We start from the raw sequence: 14891 nt of genomic DNA, 5'->3' as shown, positions 1-14891 counted from the left end.
CGTAGGTGCTTTCAGAGTCCTGGTTGGCCAGTCAGCCACACCTCCTCCTAAGCCACTCCATTTTAGCAGCTCTTGTTCTCAAACTGCCTCCAGTTTAAACAGATCGTTTTAATCTACAAAGGCATGAATGGCTTGAGACCAGGTCTCAAGCCTTTCATGCCTTTGTAGGTTAAAACTTGTAGTTTACCTGCAAGATTAATGACAATCTGGGCTTGCCAAGTCCTTTCTGTGCCCTCTGTCCTCCGGGAGTCACTGAGAGACAACTGCTGAAAATTGGAGGTGTCACTTAACCACTTCAAGATACAAAATGTTCAAAAAGCATAGAATCTTTCTTGGTGCCCAGTGAAAAATCCAAGTTGTGCCCACCTACTTTGGCCCTCTGAAAATAACATGGGGAGCCCTGAAGGTTGTGCACCCCAGATATGTATCTTTTTAGTCCTTAAACCCCTTGTCAGAGGCCTGAAGCTACAAAAGAGCGCGCCTTTTTGGCAATGGGAACCTTCACTGTCCAAAACTTACTTTGGCTAGATAACAGGGCTAGTTGTAGAATTAAGCAGAATGCAATGGCTTCCTATTAATTTAGCTCTTAATAAGGACAGCAGAGGATTATTTAAATCACTGTCATTTAAAGCACCGCTCACCTTAAACACAGGAAGAGATAGAGGCATTAGGGGGTCGTGTATCTCAGATGTTGAAAGGATTTGACTAGCCCTGGGTCTCAAGGATTTGGAGAGCTGATTGTGGAGGCATTTACTTTCCTGCCCCCAACAGCGAAATGAAAAGTATCGGGCCAGCCCTGGGAAAGGTATGTGAATTAGGAGGCATAATGCAGGTTGCATGCACTTGTCAGAGGAATGGACTACAAAGACACTAAATAATCTGCGAGCTGCTGCAGCTGCTTTTCATCGTATCAAAATCCAGCAGATTGCCAACGTTTATTGGTTTTACGGTGCCAGAAAATTACATTATAAAACCCCCAAGTTATGAAACCCATACAAAAAAGAGACTGAGATAAGGCTGGCCCTCAAAACTGAGTCAAACTTCCCTCACTGGGGTTGAACAGGGAAAAAAGAACTAAAAATACCGGAGCCTTGGAGACAGAGAGTGGACAAGTTACGGCTTCAACTCAAAAGTGAACCTTGATCCAAAATGAACTTGCCCCCAAGGAGGGCCACCACGGGCGCTGGTCCTTCCAGCCAGCAACACACATACACACATCAGCACAAGTCCACGAGTGATGGCAAAAAGGCCTTTAAAGTTGACCCTTGGTTTCTACGCTCAGCCTTCCCCAATGCGTGGATGCACAGAAGAGCGCATGGAACTTGCCTCCTGCCACGGAATTTGGACCACCTCCTTGCTTCTGTGCTCAGCAAACCCCAGAGCATCCCCAAGCCTCTGGTGGAGGCTGTCTTCCTGGCCCAGCAAGTTGGAGAGAGCTCCTAATTTCTTGCTTTTGCTGGCTGCCTCCAGGTAGAGAAACGGAGGCATGTGCCAAAGATCTGGCTGGGCCATGTCAGAAGGCCACTGAGCTCAGGGGAAAGAGAAAGGGCACAACAGCATCTGCCTCGGCTTCACTTCAAAACAAAATCTAAGGAAGAAGACACTCCACCCCTGCAGATGTTTCTCCAGCAGGCCACGAGGGTCAGACTTTGCGGGTGCCTCAGAAGCGGTCTGTTGAGGAAAAACGTCAGGAGCGCAGATGATCTGGCCCTTTCTCCTGTGCCAGGAGCTGTCTTTGTTGCAGAGGTTTCATTTCCTTTCACACACAGGCACCCCACCCATCCCACCCCTCTCCAGGCACGCTTCTTCGGGCTTCTTCTCTCCTTCCACCAACTTGGCATTTCTTAAGGCAAATTCCTCTTGGAGAAGAGCAGCCTCCGTGTTCCAAACCCCGGGCCAAGAGGAGAGTCCATGGCGGGTGGAAGGAAGGGGCGGGGCTGGGGCGGGGCCGGGAGGAGGAGCAATTTGACATGCAGGATGGCAGCAGGACCCAGCTTAAGCCTGGGAGGCCGGGAAGCTGCTGCTGTCTGGCAGCACGTCCTGGTGGGCCTCCAGGCGAGCCAGGCGGCTCTGTTCCAGGGCAATAGCTTCCGCCGAATGTTTGCACTTCTCTGAACCGCACTGGCAGGTGAAGTATTTGCTTTTGATGTCCCAGAAACGGTCCCCGTAGTCAAATCTGCAGCCCAGGATACAAGGGGAAAAAAGCATAACGATGACTTAGTTCACCTTGAGTACCGGAATAATCTAGCTTTTCAAAGTCCTGATGAAGAGCTCAGGACAGCATATCTCATGTCCCCTCCTCTTTTTTATGGCTGGGCTCTTCAGTCTTCTCTTCTGAGCACCCTTCCCCGGTGAAAGAAGGCAGAGGTTACAAAGGAAAGGGGGCTCTCAATTGGGACCCCCTAATTAGGGGAGGTTCTATGCCTACGTTCATGTTTGTTTGGTACCTGTAATGGTCTGTGGGAATGGCCTAGGGCAGTGTTGTCCAAACTTGGCCACTTTAAGATGAGTGGACTTCCTCATCCATGCTGGCTGGGGAATTCTGGGAGTTGAAGTCCACTCATCTTAAAGTGGCCAAGTTTGGACAACACTGGCCTAGGGAGACAGGGGGAAGAGCCACAGCCAGGGGAACGGTCAGATAAGAGGTAGCTTAGCCTGCAGCAGGAATGTGGGTGTGGCAAATGTCTCAGAAGGGACCCTCCCTAGCTTCTTGGGCTGTAAAGGTGACAGAGGAGAAATGTACCTTCAGACTTGCAAGATTCTGTTAATGTAACTTTACAATAAAGTAGAATTAATTCATCTGGGCACACTTCCTGTCTGGACTACCTTGCAACCTTGCAAGTCTGAATTTCTCCACCCGCTGCCTTTACAGCAGACCTGGGTTCTTTGACAGAGTTATCGGTGGCACTTAAGGTGCTAAAGGTTGAGAGCCACCATGAAGCTACTTGCAGAGGAGCGCATCTCCCCCCCACACTCCGAACCTGCAGCAGCTTCCTGGCTAATTCCACCCAACACACAATTCCCCCGAGACTGACCCAAGTTCTTCGCCAGTCTGAATGTCCCGGCTGCTGAAGAAAGCAATGCGGGGGAAGCGCAGGTCCTGGTGCAACATGAACACTCGTACAGGGATGATATTGGGGTCACACAAGTGGTTGATGAAGCGGCTGACATTGCCATAATAACGGGCATCGATGCAGTATACCTCGCCATCCTGTAGGAGGAAAGACCAACCATTATCCAAACTCTTCTGGATAGTCCTAGAATCCTCAGGTTGGAAGGGACCTTGGACCTTCTAGTCCAACCTCTGCCCAGGGCAGGAATCCTCAGACCATCCCTGACAAATGGCTGTCCAACCTTGGCTTGAAAACCTCCAGTGATGGAGCTCCAGGAGGCAGGCTGTTCCTTAACAGCTCTCATACCCAGGAAATCTCTTCTTATTTTGAGTTTGGATCCTTCTCTGTATAAAGCTTTCACCCACTGGTTCTTGTCCTACCCTTGGAACCTCTGGAGAATAAATCCACACCCTCTACTCTAGGACAGCCCTTCAAGTATTGGAAGACTACTGTCATGTCCTCCTTTAGCTTTCCCTTCTTTAGGCTAAACATAAGCCAGCATGCTGGCTGGGGAATTCTGGGAGATGAAGTCCACATATCTTAAAGTAGCCAAGGTTAAGAAACACTCCTTTAACTGATTTGCATAGGATTCATGGGGTGCAGGGTTTGCACACACCATCCGCTCTCAGGAGCAGCTCTGGGCCCTCTTTTGGGGGAGGAGCAGAGCTAGCAGGCTGCAGAAGTACTGGAGATGCCAGATCTAGGCTGCAAAAATCTGGAGAACCTCTAGATAGCAGTAAAGAGTACGTTTTCTGCATCTCTTTGCTGCCACCTAGCGATCAACCTAATCACTCAGTCTGCTCCCACCTGCTGCTCCAGCCCCACCCGTTGTGACTCCCTAAGCAAATTCCGGAGTTCCTCTACACACCTGCTCCAGCCCTGCAGATCACAACCAGTTTGTTGCTTTTTTTAAAGATCAAAGATTTGCATCACCTCCTTCATGCCTTAAGGAAGCTGCCGCTCCAGCTTCAACTGTATTTATGCCTCTCTGACCAACTCTGGAAACGAGGATCTGTGCTGTTTTTTTGTAAAAGCAGAGATGTCCTAAACCGCCCCCCCCCCAAGAATATTCTGTTCAATCTTGGGCGGGGGGGGACAACAACAATAGAGCATGCTACTTAAACGATACAGACGATTAATAGAAGAGTTTTGCGACTCCTTAATGACTAACCTAACAGTGATCATTGTTAGTTAGTCATTAAGCAGCCACAAGACCTTCTTTTCTGTTAAAAACAGTCTGCTCCTTTCAAGCAGCATTCTGTGTTCTTTCCCTGCACAAACACCTATTTTTAATAGAAGTATACAACTACAGAGGACAAGCACCATCTTAAAAATGGAACAGCACAGGAAGGCTGTTTTTGGAAAATAGTGCCAGCTGCAACATGGCTAGGTTATTTAAAAGGAGGAGCTATGTTAAGCTTCCCCAGATGTGTGGGGACACTGTGCAGTGTTCAAAATACTTGTAGGACTGCCTACTCCAGCCAGTACCAGCCCAACCAGTTAGCTCTCTTAGGGAGAAACTACTATAAGTCCCATATTTCTGGGAGGTTCAAGAACGCTGGAGGAAGGAAGCGTGACTTTGTGGAAGAGCCCCGCTCTGGAGATGAGGTTCACCCCTCTGTTGATCTTTCGAAAACTCTTGACAAACAAGCTGTTTCGGACAGCCTTCCCCTGATTTGATTTGATGTCGCCATCTTTATTTCTATTTTTATGTTATCATGGTTGTTCTTGTTTTGCTGTTGCTTTATTGTCCCTATTTATGAGGGTTGTACCCTCCACCAACTGCTGGGTTTGTTAAACTGTACTGTGGATATTTTAACTCTGCTGTTTATTCTATGGAACTTGCTCAGAGTTTTTTGTGTTGTGCCTGGACAGAAATATGTGTAATGTTCAGACAAAAAAAATATGAAGATAGGTGGAGAAGCAGTCTTTCATCTGATGCCCAATTTCCAACTTTATTTATTCATCTGTTTAACAATCATGATTAAAAATGAAAATGACAAATCAAAAATATACAAACCACAAAGCACGGAGACTTTACCTTATTATCTAGATCAAACAGGTACGAGTCATCTTCCCTGACGTCAGCTTCTGCATCAGAAATCAGTTCTCCTACATACCTTTTAATGCAAGGAAACATAACAAGGGGAGAGTCGGCTAGAGGATGGCTTGTTCCTTTAAGCCAGCATGTTACAACAAGCCCCAAACCTTGGAGGCATACAGCTTCCTCCCTCCACCCCCCCCCCCATATAAAGGAAAGCTCCAGATGGACAAAGGTTTCACTCACTCGCATATGAAAGTTCCCTGGGGGATGGTCTGAAGGGCACGGACGCCCCACCCCATTTTTGCAGTTCGGTACAGCTGCAGGCGAACCCTTTGATGAAGAATATAAGAATTAGAAAGATGCAGAATGTCAGGTTCAGCCCAAAGAACTCCACGAGACAGTACAGATACAGTTCTGTTGCGTTTATTAGCTTCTACCTCAAAGACAGAAATCTCTCCAGACTGAATCTAAACTTCCCAAGCCAGCAAACCAAAATACCGTGAATTCCTTAGGGTGGTGCCAGTCTCATCTTCTTAACCTTCCCACACTCCTGTTGGGGGCTAAGGGAATGCTTATCTCTCCAAGCGCGGCCTTCATCAAACCATTCCTTCACACAGAGTTGTGAAAACGTAAAGCTTGCTTCCCTAAGCTTCCTTATCTATAGGGTCTTCAAAATAAGGGGGGAGGGGGAGCCCAATAAAAAATAACTCTCATAAAAGACTCCTGTCCTGGATAGCAGGAAATAATTAAACCAGACTTCCCCAATTTGGGCCCTTCAGATGCGCTGCACTGCAATCCCCCAAATTCCCAGATAATAGGGGATGAGAAAGGACAGGCTATGATATCTACTGGAGAAAGGGTGGAACATAATATGATCAGCAGTAATAAGACAACGACAACAAAATCGATTTTTTTAAAAAAAGAAGTTAATGCCAATTATTTCATGTGGTTGCAGTGAATTCCACAAGTGAAATCTGTGAGCATCCCCCTTTCATTCTAATTTCCAAGACTTTCCCCCCCCTCAACTCCTGGCAAGCAAATCCCTGCACTTTTCTATTTTCAGAAGTAGTTTGGCATTGCTTTCTTTCTAGGATGAGAGAGAGAGAGACTGGCCCAAAATCACCCAGCTGGCAGGACTAGAACTTGGGCCTCCATATTCCCACTTCAGCGGCTTAAGTGCTAGACCAAATTGGTCCCCTCCAGAGCATTCTAGTCTCTGTTCCTTTATCCCATAAACGACTTCTGCATTCTTCAGTTTAGGAGACACAGTAAATCAATCCAAGATCTCACTTGATGCCGCTTTGCACCACCCGGTTTTTGCAGTTCCTCCAACAGGTGCAGGCCTGGTTACATTCAAAGATCAAGGGGGGCTCGATCTTGTTGAATTCCTGTAGCAAGCGTCCGTCCTGCAGAGACACACAAAGGGGAAGGTAATGGTGATGGGTCCGTTGTCATGGTAACAGCATCTTCCCCCCCCCCCAATGAGGCCGTGGGACATGTGCTGGCAACATTTCCCCTTCCATTTCTACTGTCTGAACTAGCAAGAGTGGGGCGGGGGGGGGGAAGAAGAGTTGTCAACTTTAAAAATAAATGTTCCTCTCACAGGAAGAAGAATCATTTAGGCCTCACTTTCTGACATGTGATGCCTACCTACTGGGGGCTACAACTTCCAGAAATGCAGACTGACATGGAATTCTGGAAATTACGACCACAGTGAATTTGGAAGGCAGCAGATATCAGGAAAGTTGACGATATGTACATTTCCTCCTTTTAAGAAACTGGCGTTTACTGCCTCATCTGCTGAGAAGATCTGCAGATCACATTTCAAAGCTCAAGAGAATTGCAAAAAATTCTTTTTTACTAGGGGACACGTATCAGGACCTGGCCATGCAATGATCAGGATCTTAAGGTCTCCTGAGTAAACTGTTCTTCTTCCCTTCCGGTTCCATCCATGATCTGTCCTTTGGACAGAGGAGCAAGAACCAAGAGGAGACGCTGAAAGGCCAGGGGGCTGTTGAGTTTTCCTCAAATCTCCTGCTAAAGGAGAAGCCTCAACAGAAAGATGCAAGTATTGTAAAATAAACCAATAAATATATATTTAAGGCCCAGCCTGACTGGCACCACGAACAGGAGCATCAGTTAAAGGGGCCCTGAAAAGACATGTAAGGTTCTGAAAAAAGGAGGACTTCCTTGGAAAGAGAGGTCATATGGTGTAGTGGTTAGTCCTGGACTAGAAATGGAGGGGAGGAACCCAGGTTCTAGTCCTGTTTGAGTATGGAAGCTCAGAGTGATTTGGATCCAGTCCCCCTCTCTCAGCTCACCCTGCCTTAAAGGGCTGTAGCTGTGGGGGAAAACATGAGGGGGAGTGTATGCTGCTTTAAGGGCCTGATAAAAATAAATATTAAATATTAAAAGCCCAGGGAAGCATGTTAACAAAGGAAGATTGTAGCTGAGTGACATTTCTCACATGCGCCCAAGTAGATTTTTTCGCACATCCTCAACCTGAGGTTCTCAGTTTGCTCACCAGCTCTTCTGCCCCCCCAGAGGCAACCCCTCACCTTGTCATACCAACAGCGGATGCTGAGTTGTCCACAGAGACAATTGCTGGAGGAACAGTCGTCCTGGCATGTGCAATGCTGCCAATGTGAGAAGAAGAGACGGGAAAACGGAGGTGACACCTGGCAGGTGATGGTGCCAAACGCCACCCAGCCTCTGTGCTGGTGTTTTTCAACCTTGGCAGCTTTGACACGCGGATTTCAACTCCCAGAATTATGTTGGCTGGGGAATGCTGGGAGTTGAAGTCCGTGCATTTTCAAGTGGCCAAGGTTGAAGAACACTGCTCTAGGCTAGGGCAGCTACGTAGCCTCTCCAGACGGAGGAAATACATAAACCATAGTTCTGTGCCACATGCAAAGCCAGCCATTAAGAAACCAGAGGTAGCAAAAATGGGAGCACAGGAGCCATACCTAACAGGCAGCCTTGTACTACTCTGAAATCAAACTGCTTCAATTCCACACCTCTTTTTTATACGTTTTAGCGCTGTTAAGCCAATAGCCAGGAAGCTAGCCTTGCAGAGGTTATATGTTTTTTTAAAGACTGCCCCAAATTTCCCAAGAGCTCGAACCAGTCTTCTTGCAAGGCTTGTCTGTCCTGCGAGACTGCCAGCCATTCTTATTATGCTTAATTCTTAAAAATCTTAATCAAAACTTAAAGTTGGTTCTTAAATCAAACTATTCATTTGATTTGGAAATGTTGGTAGTGCAACATAAAGGCATTACAGATGTGGAGTCTTTGGTGCTCTCTGAGCTTGGTGGTTTGCTGGCAGATGTTTCACTGCCCCACTAGGTAACATCATCACTGCGAGTGAGTGTGGGGTTTGCTCCCTGTTTATATACAGTAGTTTGGCCTGCCAGTGTTGGCGGGGTGTGGTTTTCTCCTTGGTAGTTCCTTGATTAGGATGTTGTTTTCTGCTTCTGTTTCAATCGTTTTCTGCTTTCCTCTTCTGTTTTCTCTTTCAAGCAGAGAACAACACCCTAATCAAGGAACTACCAAGGAGAAAACCGCACCCCCACCAACACTGGCAGGGCAAACTACTGTATATAAATAGGGAGCAAACCCTACACTCACTGGCACTGATGATGTTACCAGCAAACCACCAAGCTCAGAGAGCACCAAGGACTCCGCAGTTCAACCCTGAACTACACAGATTCTCTTCTGTTGGAGGCATTGCAAATTGCTGTCCCCAATTCCTGTCTGTACTGCCTCCCCTAACCAACAGCACTGGCTCATCAGTCTTGGACAGAGAAGAATCCTTTCCATAGCTTTCTTCAACTGAAGGGCCAGGAATCACTTCAGAGACCCTTTGCCTCGCCAAGGATCTGCTCTCCCACCAAACCATGGTCCCTCCCAGGCCAAAATAACTATCTAGAGCCAGGCAAAGCTTCTGGCCCTCAACTTCGGCTTTCCCCTCTGCTGGCTGTACCTGGGAGCCCTGCTGCTTTGGGTTAGATTAAAAGGATACCTGCAAGTGGGTGATATTGCGATCAATGTTCATGGTGGAGGTCTCACAGTTTTCCGAGATGTACTTATAATCATCCGGGCAGGGCTCATCGTCCACAGAGTTGACACAGGGAATGGGCACATTTTCGTAGCCACGAGCCACGTCCCTGGTTAAAGAAAGAAAGCAGAACCCATGACGGATGCCCCTTTTAAGCAGCAGTTTTCAAGAACACCACCGTGTTTTAACAGCTTTTGCTTCCACTATCTTGCTAAATGATATTCCACCCTGCTTAACATGAGTGTTTACTGTGGATGATTGCGGGACCCTCTTTGTAAGTCTCAGTCATTTTATTTTTATACAGAAAAGTAGGGAAGAAATATTAGGACAAAAAACAGCGTCATGAAAATCTTTCCACTCTTCTCCCCCTGTTTTTAATTAAAATACTTGAAATCGGCGGAGGTATAACGAAGGGGAAAGTTTCTCCAACCTTGGACTTTGAACTGCTAGAAGGTAATCAGAACTGTGTACTCAGAGTTGCTGCAACTTCTTGATCCCCCAGACTAGACAGGAACAGTAAACACAAGAACCACACAGGATGAGACCAAATAGTCATAAGTTTCGTCTTCATCCTGGACAGTCAGATGCCTTTGAAAGAAAGCCCACAAGCAGAAAAGCACAGTTCATGTGCCCCAATATCACCTGTCCTTGGATCACAATGCGAATCACTTTCTTCCATGAATTGGTCTAATTCAGTCACTTCTCAAGTTCAGCTACGCTGAATGAATTATTTGCTTCTAGCTGCCGAATCTCCTCCTTTGTCAAGCTAATTTTGTTTCTAATCTTAGGAAAGGGGACAAAAACTTCTCTCTCGCCTATTTTTCTACACTGTGCATAACTGTATGTAAATTTATCTTGTTCCCCCAACCCTTCCCATTTTCTGACTCCAAAGAACCCAAATGTAGGATGCTTCTACACAGGGGGCATTGCAGTCCTTTTTTATTTTAGCTGTCCATTTATTGCTGTAGCTTCAGCTCTCTGGGACCTTGTTATGTTTTAAGATACAGGGACCTGAACTCTCCGGGGCTGGAAACAGGCAAGAGATCTCCAGGGAGCACCTGCACATCCAACATGCATAAGTAGAAGGTGCCTGCTGAAAGCCCCTGTCCCCTGCTCCCTCTGTCAGGAGGCTAGGTGGAAGGGGGATCAGAAGCAAGCATCTTCCTCCCGTGGAAGAATTTGTCTTTGGAGACAAGACTGCCCCTTGCCTGGCCAGCTTTTGGAACGTTAAGACCTGGCTTTTTTTGAAGAGTTTTTGGCCACCAAAGGAGTGGAAGGAGGGGATGATCCAGGAAGCAAGAATCACACAGACGTCATAAGGCATTTTAATATAAGAATTAGGGCTAAGGTGCAGAACTTTGTAGAAACTGCTAAAAGATCTTTCAGCTCTCTAGGCAGAATCTCTTTTGCAGTCTGGACTGAACTGCCTTTGATTAGATAAGCCAGCAGTTTTCAAATGTTTTTGGTCAGTGGTTCCTAAACTGGGGGTAATGGAGTGTGAGGAAAATACATTTTCTTCGCCTAAAACTGTATTTTCCTCACATACATTTTTAGGTGAAGAAAGTGTATTTTCCTCGCAGGAGCAATTTGTAATTGCTGGTTTATGAGTCAAGGATCCAGTTTGGGACTGCCGCTGCTGAAACTCTTGGTTTTTTATATGCTTTGATATTGTTTTTCAATGGTTGCTGGTTGGTTTTTGTTGTTTTTATATTTCTTTTCATTGTTTGTAAGATGCCCAGAGTCATATCTATGAGATGGGAGGCTCTATAAATTTTAATAATCAATCAATCAATCAATCAATCAATCAATCAATCAATCAGGGTCTGGCTTTTTTGTGGGGGTAATAACATTATTTGAGACTGGGGAAAGGGGACTTCCGGAGGAAGAAATGGTGGACTTCCGGAGGAAGATGGCTCTGCGAAAATCAGAGCTGACAATTGCGGCAAAGAATGAAGAGCTGGCGAGTAGACCAGCTCTTTGAACCTCTCCGGACAAGGACAGGAACTGAGATCGCCCACAAGTACTCCAGACAGTTGTTCTTTGTGAAGAGACTGCAAGATAGCAGTCTTCGACAGGTTTACAGCTCTGGGAGACGAGGGAATAGCCACCTTTTGCTCAAACCGCGATCGGTGCCTTAAAAAAGGACACTGGGTTTGCATACTTCCTTTTCTAATCTCTCTTGGATATTGCTTGTTAACTGCTTTTCAACTATTAGGAACCTTTGCATCAACAGGTTTTACAGCACCGGGTGAGTTTCCCTCAATCCTTAGCGAAAGAAGTTTTAAATACAAGTTTAAGGACTTAATTAAAAAGCAAAAGGGTGATTAAAATTTCGATTTTAGAAAGTTATAAACTCTAAGGGTATGTGGGAAAGACCCTGGGAGATGGGGCGATGCTGCCTAGGGAACGGTCAGATAAGAGAGGGCATAGCCCACAGCTGGATAGTGGGCAGGGCAAGAGGGTCAGAAGGGACCCTCCCTAGTTTCTCAGGCTGTAAAGGAGACAGCAGGAGAACTGTACTTTCAGACTTGCAAGTTTCTGTTAATGTAGCTTAAAGCAGAATTAGCTTATCTGCTCATGTTTCCTGTCTGGTCTACCTGGTAAGGCTGACATCAATCTTGCAAGTCATTCCCCAGTCCACTTATCTTAAAGTTGCTGAGGTTGAAAAACACTGGTTTTAGGCTATGGAAACTGTTAGTCTGAAAAAAAAGAATGCCAGAAACCCTGATCAAGAAGCAAAGCTCTAAGGATAGAAAACTGGGAGCTTCCCCCCCCCAACTTAGTTCTCACAGTACCCCACCAAGTTCTTGCCGGACAAACTTCGAAAAATCCTGAGATAAGTCACTATCAAACTCCCATCTATTGACTGTTTATGTCTAGAGTTTCTCCTGCTTTTTTCTCAGCATCCTCATAATCTCTGACCCTTAGATTAGGTTAGATTAGGGGAAGGGCACCTATAACATTTACTGATCCTTTTAATGATACTGTTAATGTTATGTTTAGGTTCCTTTTTTTTTTTTTTGTCTGTCTTGTACCCCATCCAGAATTTTGCCAGGATTGGAGTAGACTATAAACATTGTAAAATAAGTCAATATATACATACATGTGACACTTATGTGGATACATCCTAAATCTCCACTCCTTTCCCATTGTCACAGCTTATTCTCTTTATTGTGCTTTATTCTCTTTATCACTGTCTAGGAGAAATCATAGAATCCTAAGGTTGGAAGGGACCTTGGGGGTCATCTAGTCCAACCCCCCCGCCCTGCATAGGAATTCTCATACCATCCCAGACAAATGGCTACCCAACCTTTTCTTGAAAACCTCCAGTGATGGAGCCCCCACAGCTTCAAGAGGCAGGCTGTTCCATTGCTTAATAATTCTCACACTCAGGAAATTTCTCCTTAGTTCAAGTTTCAGTCTCTCTACAGGTAGTCCTCGTTTAGCGACTGCCTCCTTTAGTGACTATTTGCAGTTATGACAATAATGAAAAAGTAATTTTATGACCAATCCTCGCATTTATGACCTTCGCAGGTCTGCAAAGCAAAGGAAAGCTGGAGTAAGATCGTAAGCACAGTCGCGGTTTCACTTAGCGACCAAGTTGTTGGTCCCTATTGTGGTCACTAAACGAGGACTACCTGTATTAAGCTTCCATCTACTGTTTCTCAGCATACCTTTAGGGGCTATGCAGAATAAATCCAAGTCCTCAACCCTGTGAAATGTCAGGTATCCAGTTTATCTCTCCCTCCTGATAAACCTTGTTTGTTCAACTGATTCCACCACTAAGTGCCACTTGATAGATTTCCCACTTTTCTTTGTAGAAGTAGTTGTCTTAAACACCTGTTCTATTTCTGAACTTTTTAAACTCCATCTGAGCTCCTCTCCACTTACCCTGAATTGTAAGCTCCCTGGGGAAGCCTATTTATAGATCTATGCAGCTGTTGGCTGTACCCTAAAGCAGAAGCCCCTCCTACTGGAATCATGTGCCTGAACACATGACAAGCACTAGGAAAAAGAAACTGAAACCCAACCAAATCTGCTTGTATGCAACCATTCAACCTGACCATCTCACCTGCTGATGATGCGCTCCGTGCGCACAGAACGGTTAAGGATGCCTTGGCGGATCTTGCGATTGAGTTGAAGGGCAAACCAAACATCTGAGTTCTCCAAGGTCAGGTCCACTGGCAAATCCCCTTCCTTGTTCCGTATTTCAGTGTCGGCTCCCCTTGATAGGAACAGGCTACGTGAGGAGGAAGGATATAGGGGATTAGAGCAAAGGCCTTGCAACTGCTAGTCTCCCACCATCTTGCAACACAGCATCCGAAATAGAAATCTCCCGACTGCCTGTTGCTTACAGGACACAATCGTGGTAGCTCTCCCGGGCAGCTATATGCAGAGGCGTGTCTCCATGGAAATTGACAGCGTGGAGATCACATTGGGCATTCAGTAAGATTTCGGCAATCTCCGCACTTCCGGTGAAGGAGGCCCAGTGCAAGCAGATGTTCTCTTCCTGGATGGAAGAAGAGGAAGGCATTAAAGAGTGACGGGCAACATGGCAGGAGGCCCAACTTTCACACGTTCCCTTGTAGTAACTTTGTGCTGGCCCGTAAAGATCTACAGAAGTTCTCCTCTATCCCTCACAGTGGTGTCCACAAGAGGGGTCTGAAAAGTCAAGATGGCAGTCCCTTTTGTACATGCATCAATGTTGCATGCATGTACAAAGGAACAGGCGTTCAATGGCAGTGCCGTAACCATGTGATTTTTACCCCCCCTCCAAAAATGACACTGCTGGTTGCTCGCCATCATTTCTGGTGTACTGAGGAAGCATGTAGGCTAGAGGCTTCTTGGGGGGACGCTCAAGTTCAGGGAACCTCTTCCACAGAATGAGCTTGTTCAGCTAGGGTGGCCCTGTCCTTAAAAAAGGAGATGACTTGGTTTCAGTTCTGCTTTCTTATGCTTTGTTCCTGAGTTCTGTTCAGGCTGCTGTTCTGAGCATGTGGCTTCCTTGTCACCACAATCGTTAACCGAGTGGAGGTTAGCCCCATCCCTGTTAGCCTCTCAAAAAGCCCCCAAAACATGGTTCTTCCACCAACCTTGGGGATCCCATGGGGAGCTTGCGCGATGATTGTACTGAGCCTAGATCAGTGTTTCTCAACCTTAGCAACTTTTAAGATATGTGGACTTCAACTCCCAGAATTCCCCAGCCAGCCATGGCTGGCTGGGGAATTCTGGGAGTTGAAGTCCACACATCTCCAAGTGGCCAAGGTTGAGAAACAGTGGCCTAAATGGTTATTTTCTTGCAATCTTGCTTTTATTTATGTTCGTTTATTTTAAGTGTCTTATTTGTTTATTTATTAATTTAATTTAATTTAATTTAATTTAATTTAATTTAATTTAATTTAATTTAATTTAATTTAATTTAATTTAATTAATTTATTTCTATAGCCGCCCATCTCACTGAATGTGACTCCGGGCAAACCATCATAAAGACAATTAAAGCAAGTACCATATAGCACAATATAAATATATATGGCCGCTGAGAACAGGGTTGTGATATCGTTTTAATTGTTGCTGGCGGTGCACCGCCCAGAGTCATGTTTAGCATAAACATAAATTTGCTAAATAAATAAATAAATAAATAAATAAATGTATGTATGTTTGGGAGGAACGAAAAGGA

At 45.7% G+C, this 14891-nt stretch overlaps 1 protein-coding gene across 4 annotated transcripts in view; it reads right to left on the bottom strand.

Moving 5' to 3' along the window:
- Window positions 1–899: 899 nt before the first annotated feature.
- Window positions 900–14891, bottom strand: part of EHMT2 (euchromatic histone lysine methyltransferase 2) — a 43502-nt gene continuing 29510 nt past the window's right edge. For all 4 annotated transcript variants that reach the window (XM_088128623.1, XM_088128620.1, XM_088128622.1 and 1 more), the window contains 9 exons: window positions 13570–13724; window positions 13287–13454; window positions 9179–9323; window positions 7716–7793; window positions 6448–6563; window positions 5401–5487; window positions 5155–5233; window positions 3036–3211; window positions 900–2176 (listed from right to left, as the gene is read on the bottom strand). In XM_088128623.1, the coding sequence (XP_087984749.1) occupies window positions 1996–2176; window positions 3036–3211; window positions 5155–5233; window positions 5401–5487; window positions 6448–6563; window positions 7716–7793; window positions 9179–9323; window positions 13287–13454; window positions 13570–13724 (1185 nt within the window). In that variant the 3' untranslated portion in view covers window positions 900–1995. The remainder of the gene's footprint in view (window positions 2177–3035; window positions 3212–5154; window positions 5234–5400; window positions 5488–6447; window positions 6564–7715; window positions 7794–9178; window positions 9324–13286; window positions 13455–13569; window positions 13725–14891) is intronic.

This window comes from Python bivittatus, unplaced genomic scaffold (assembly GCF_059951505.1).
Source record: "Python bivittatus isolate LINGU-HERP-01145 unplaced genomic scaffold, Pbiv_v1 ctg000800_np1212, whole genome shotgun sequence".
NCBI lineage: Eukaryota > Metazoa > Chordata > Lepidosauria > Squamata > Pythonidae > Python > Python bivittatus.
The sequence above is the reverse complement of the archived record's forward strand: the minus strand, read 5'-3'. Positions and strand labels throughout refer to the sequence as shown.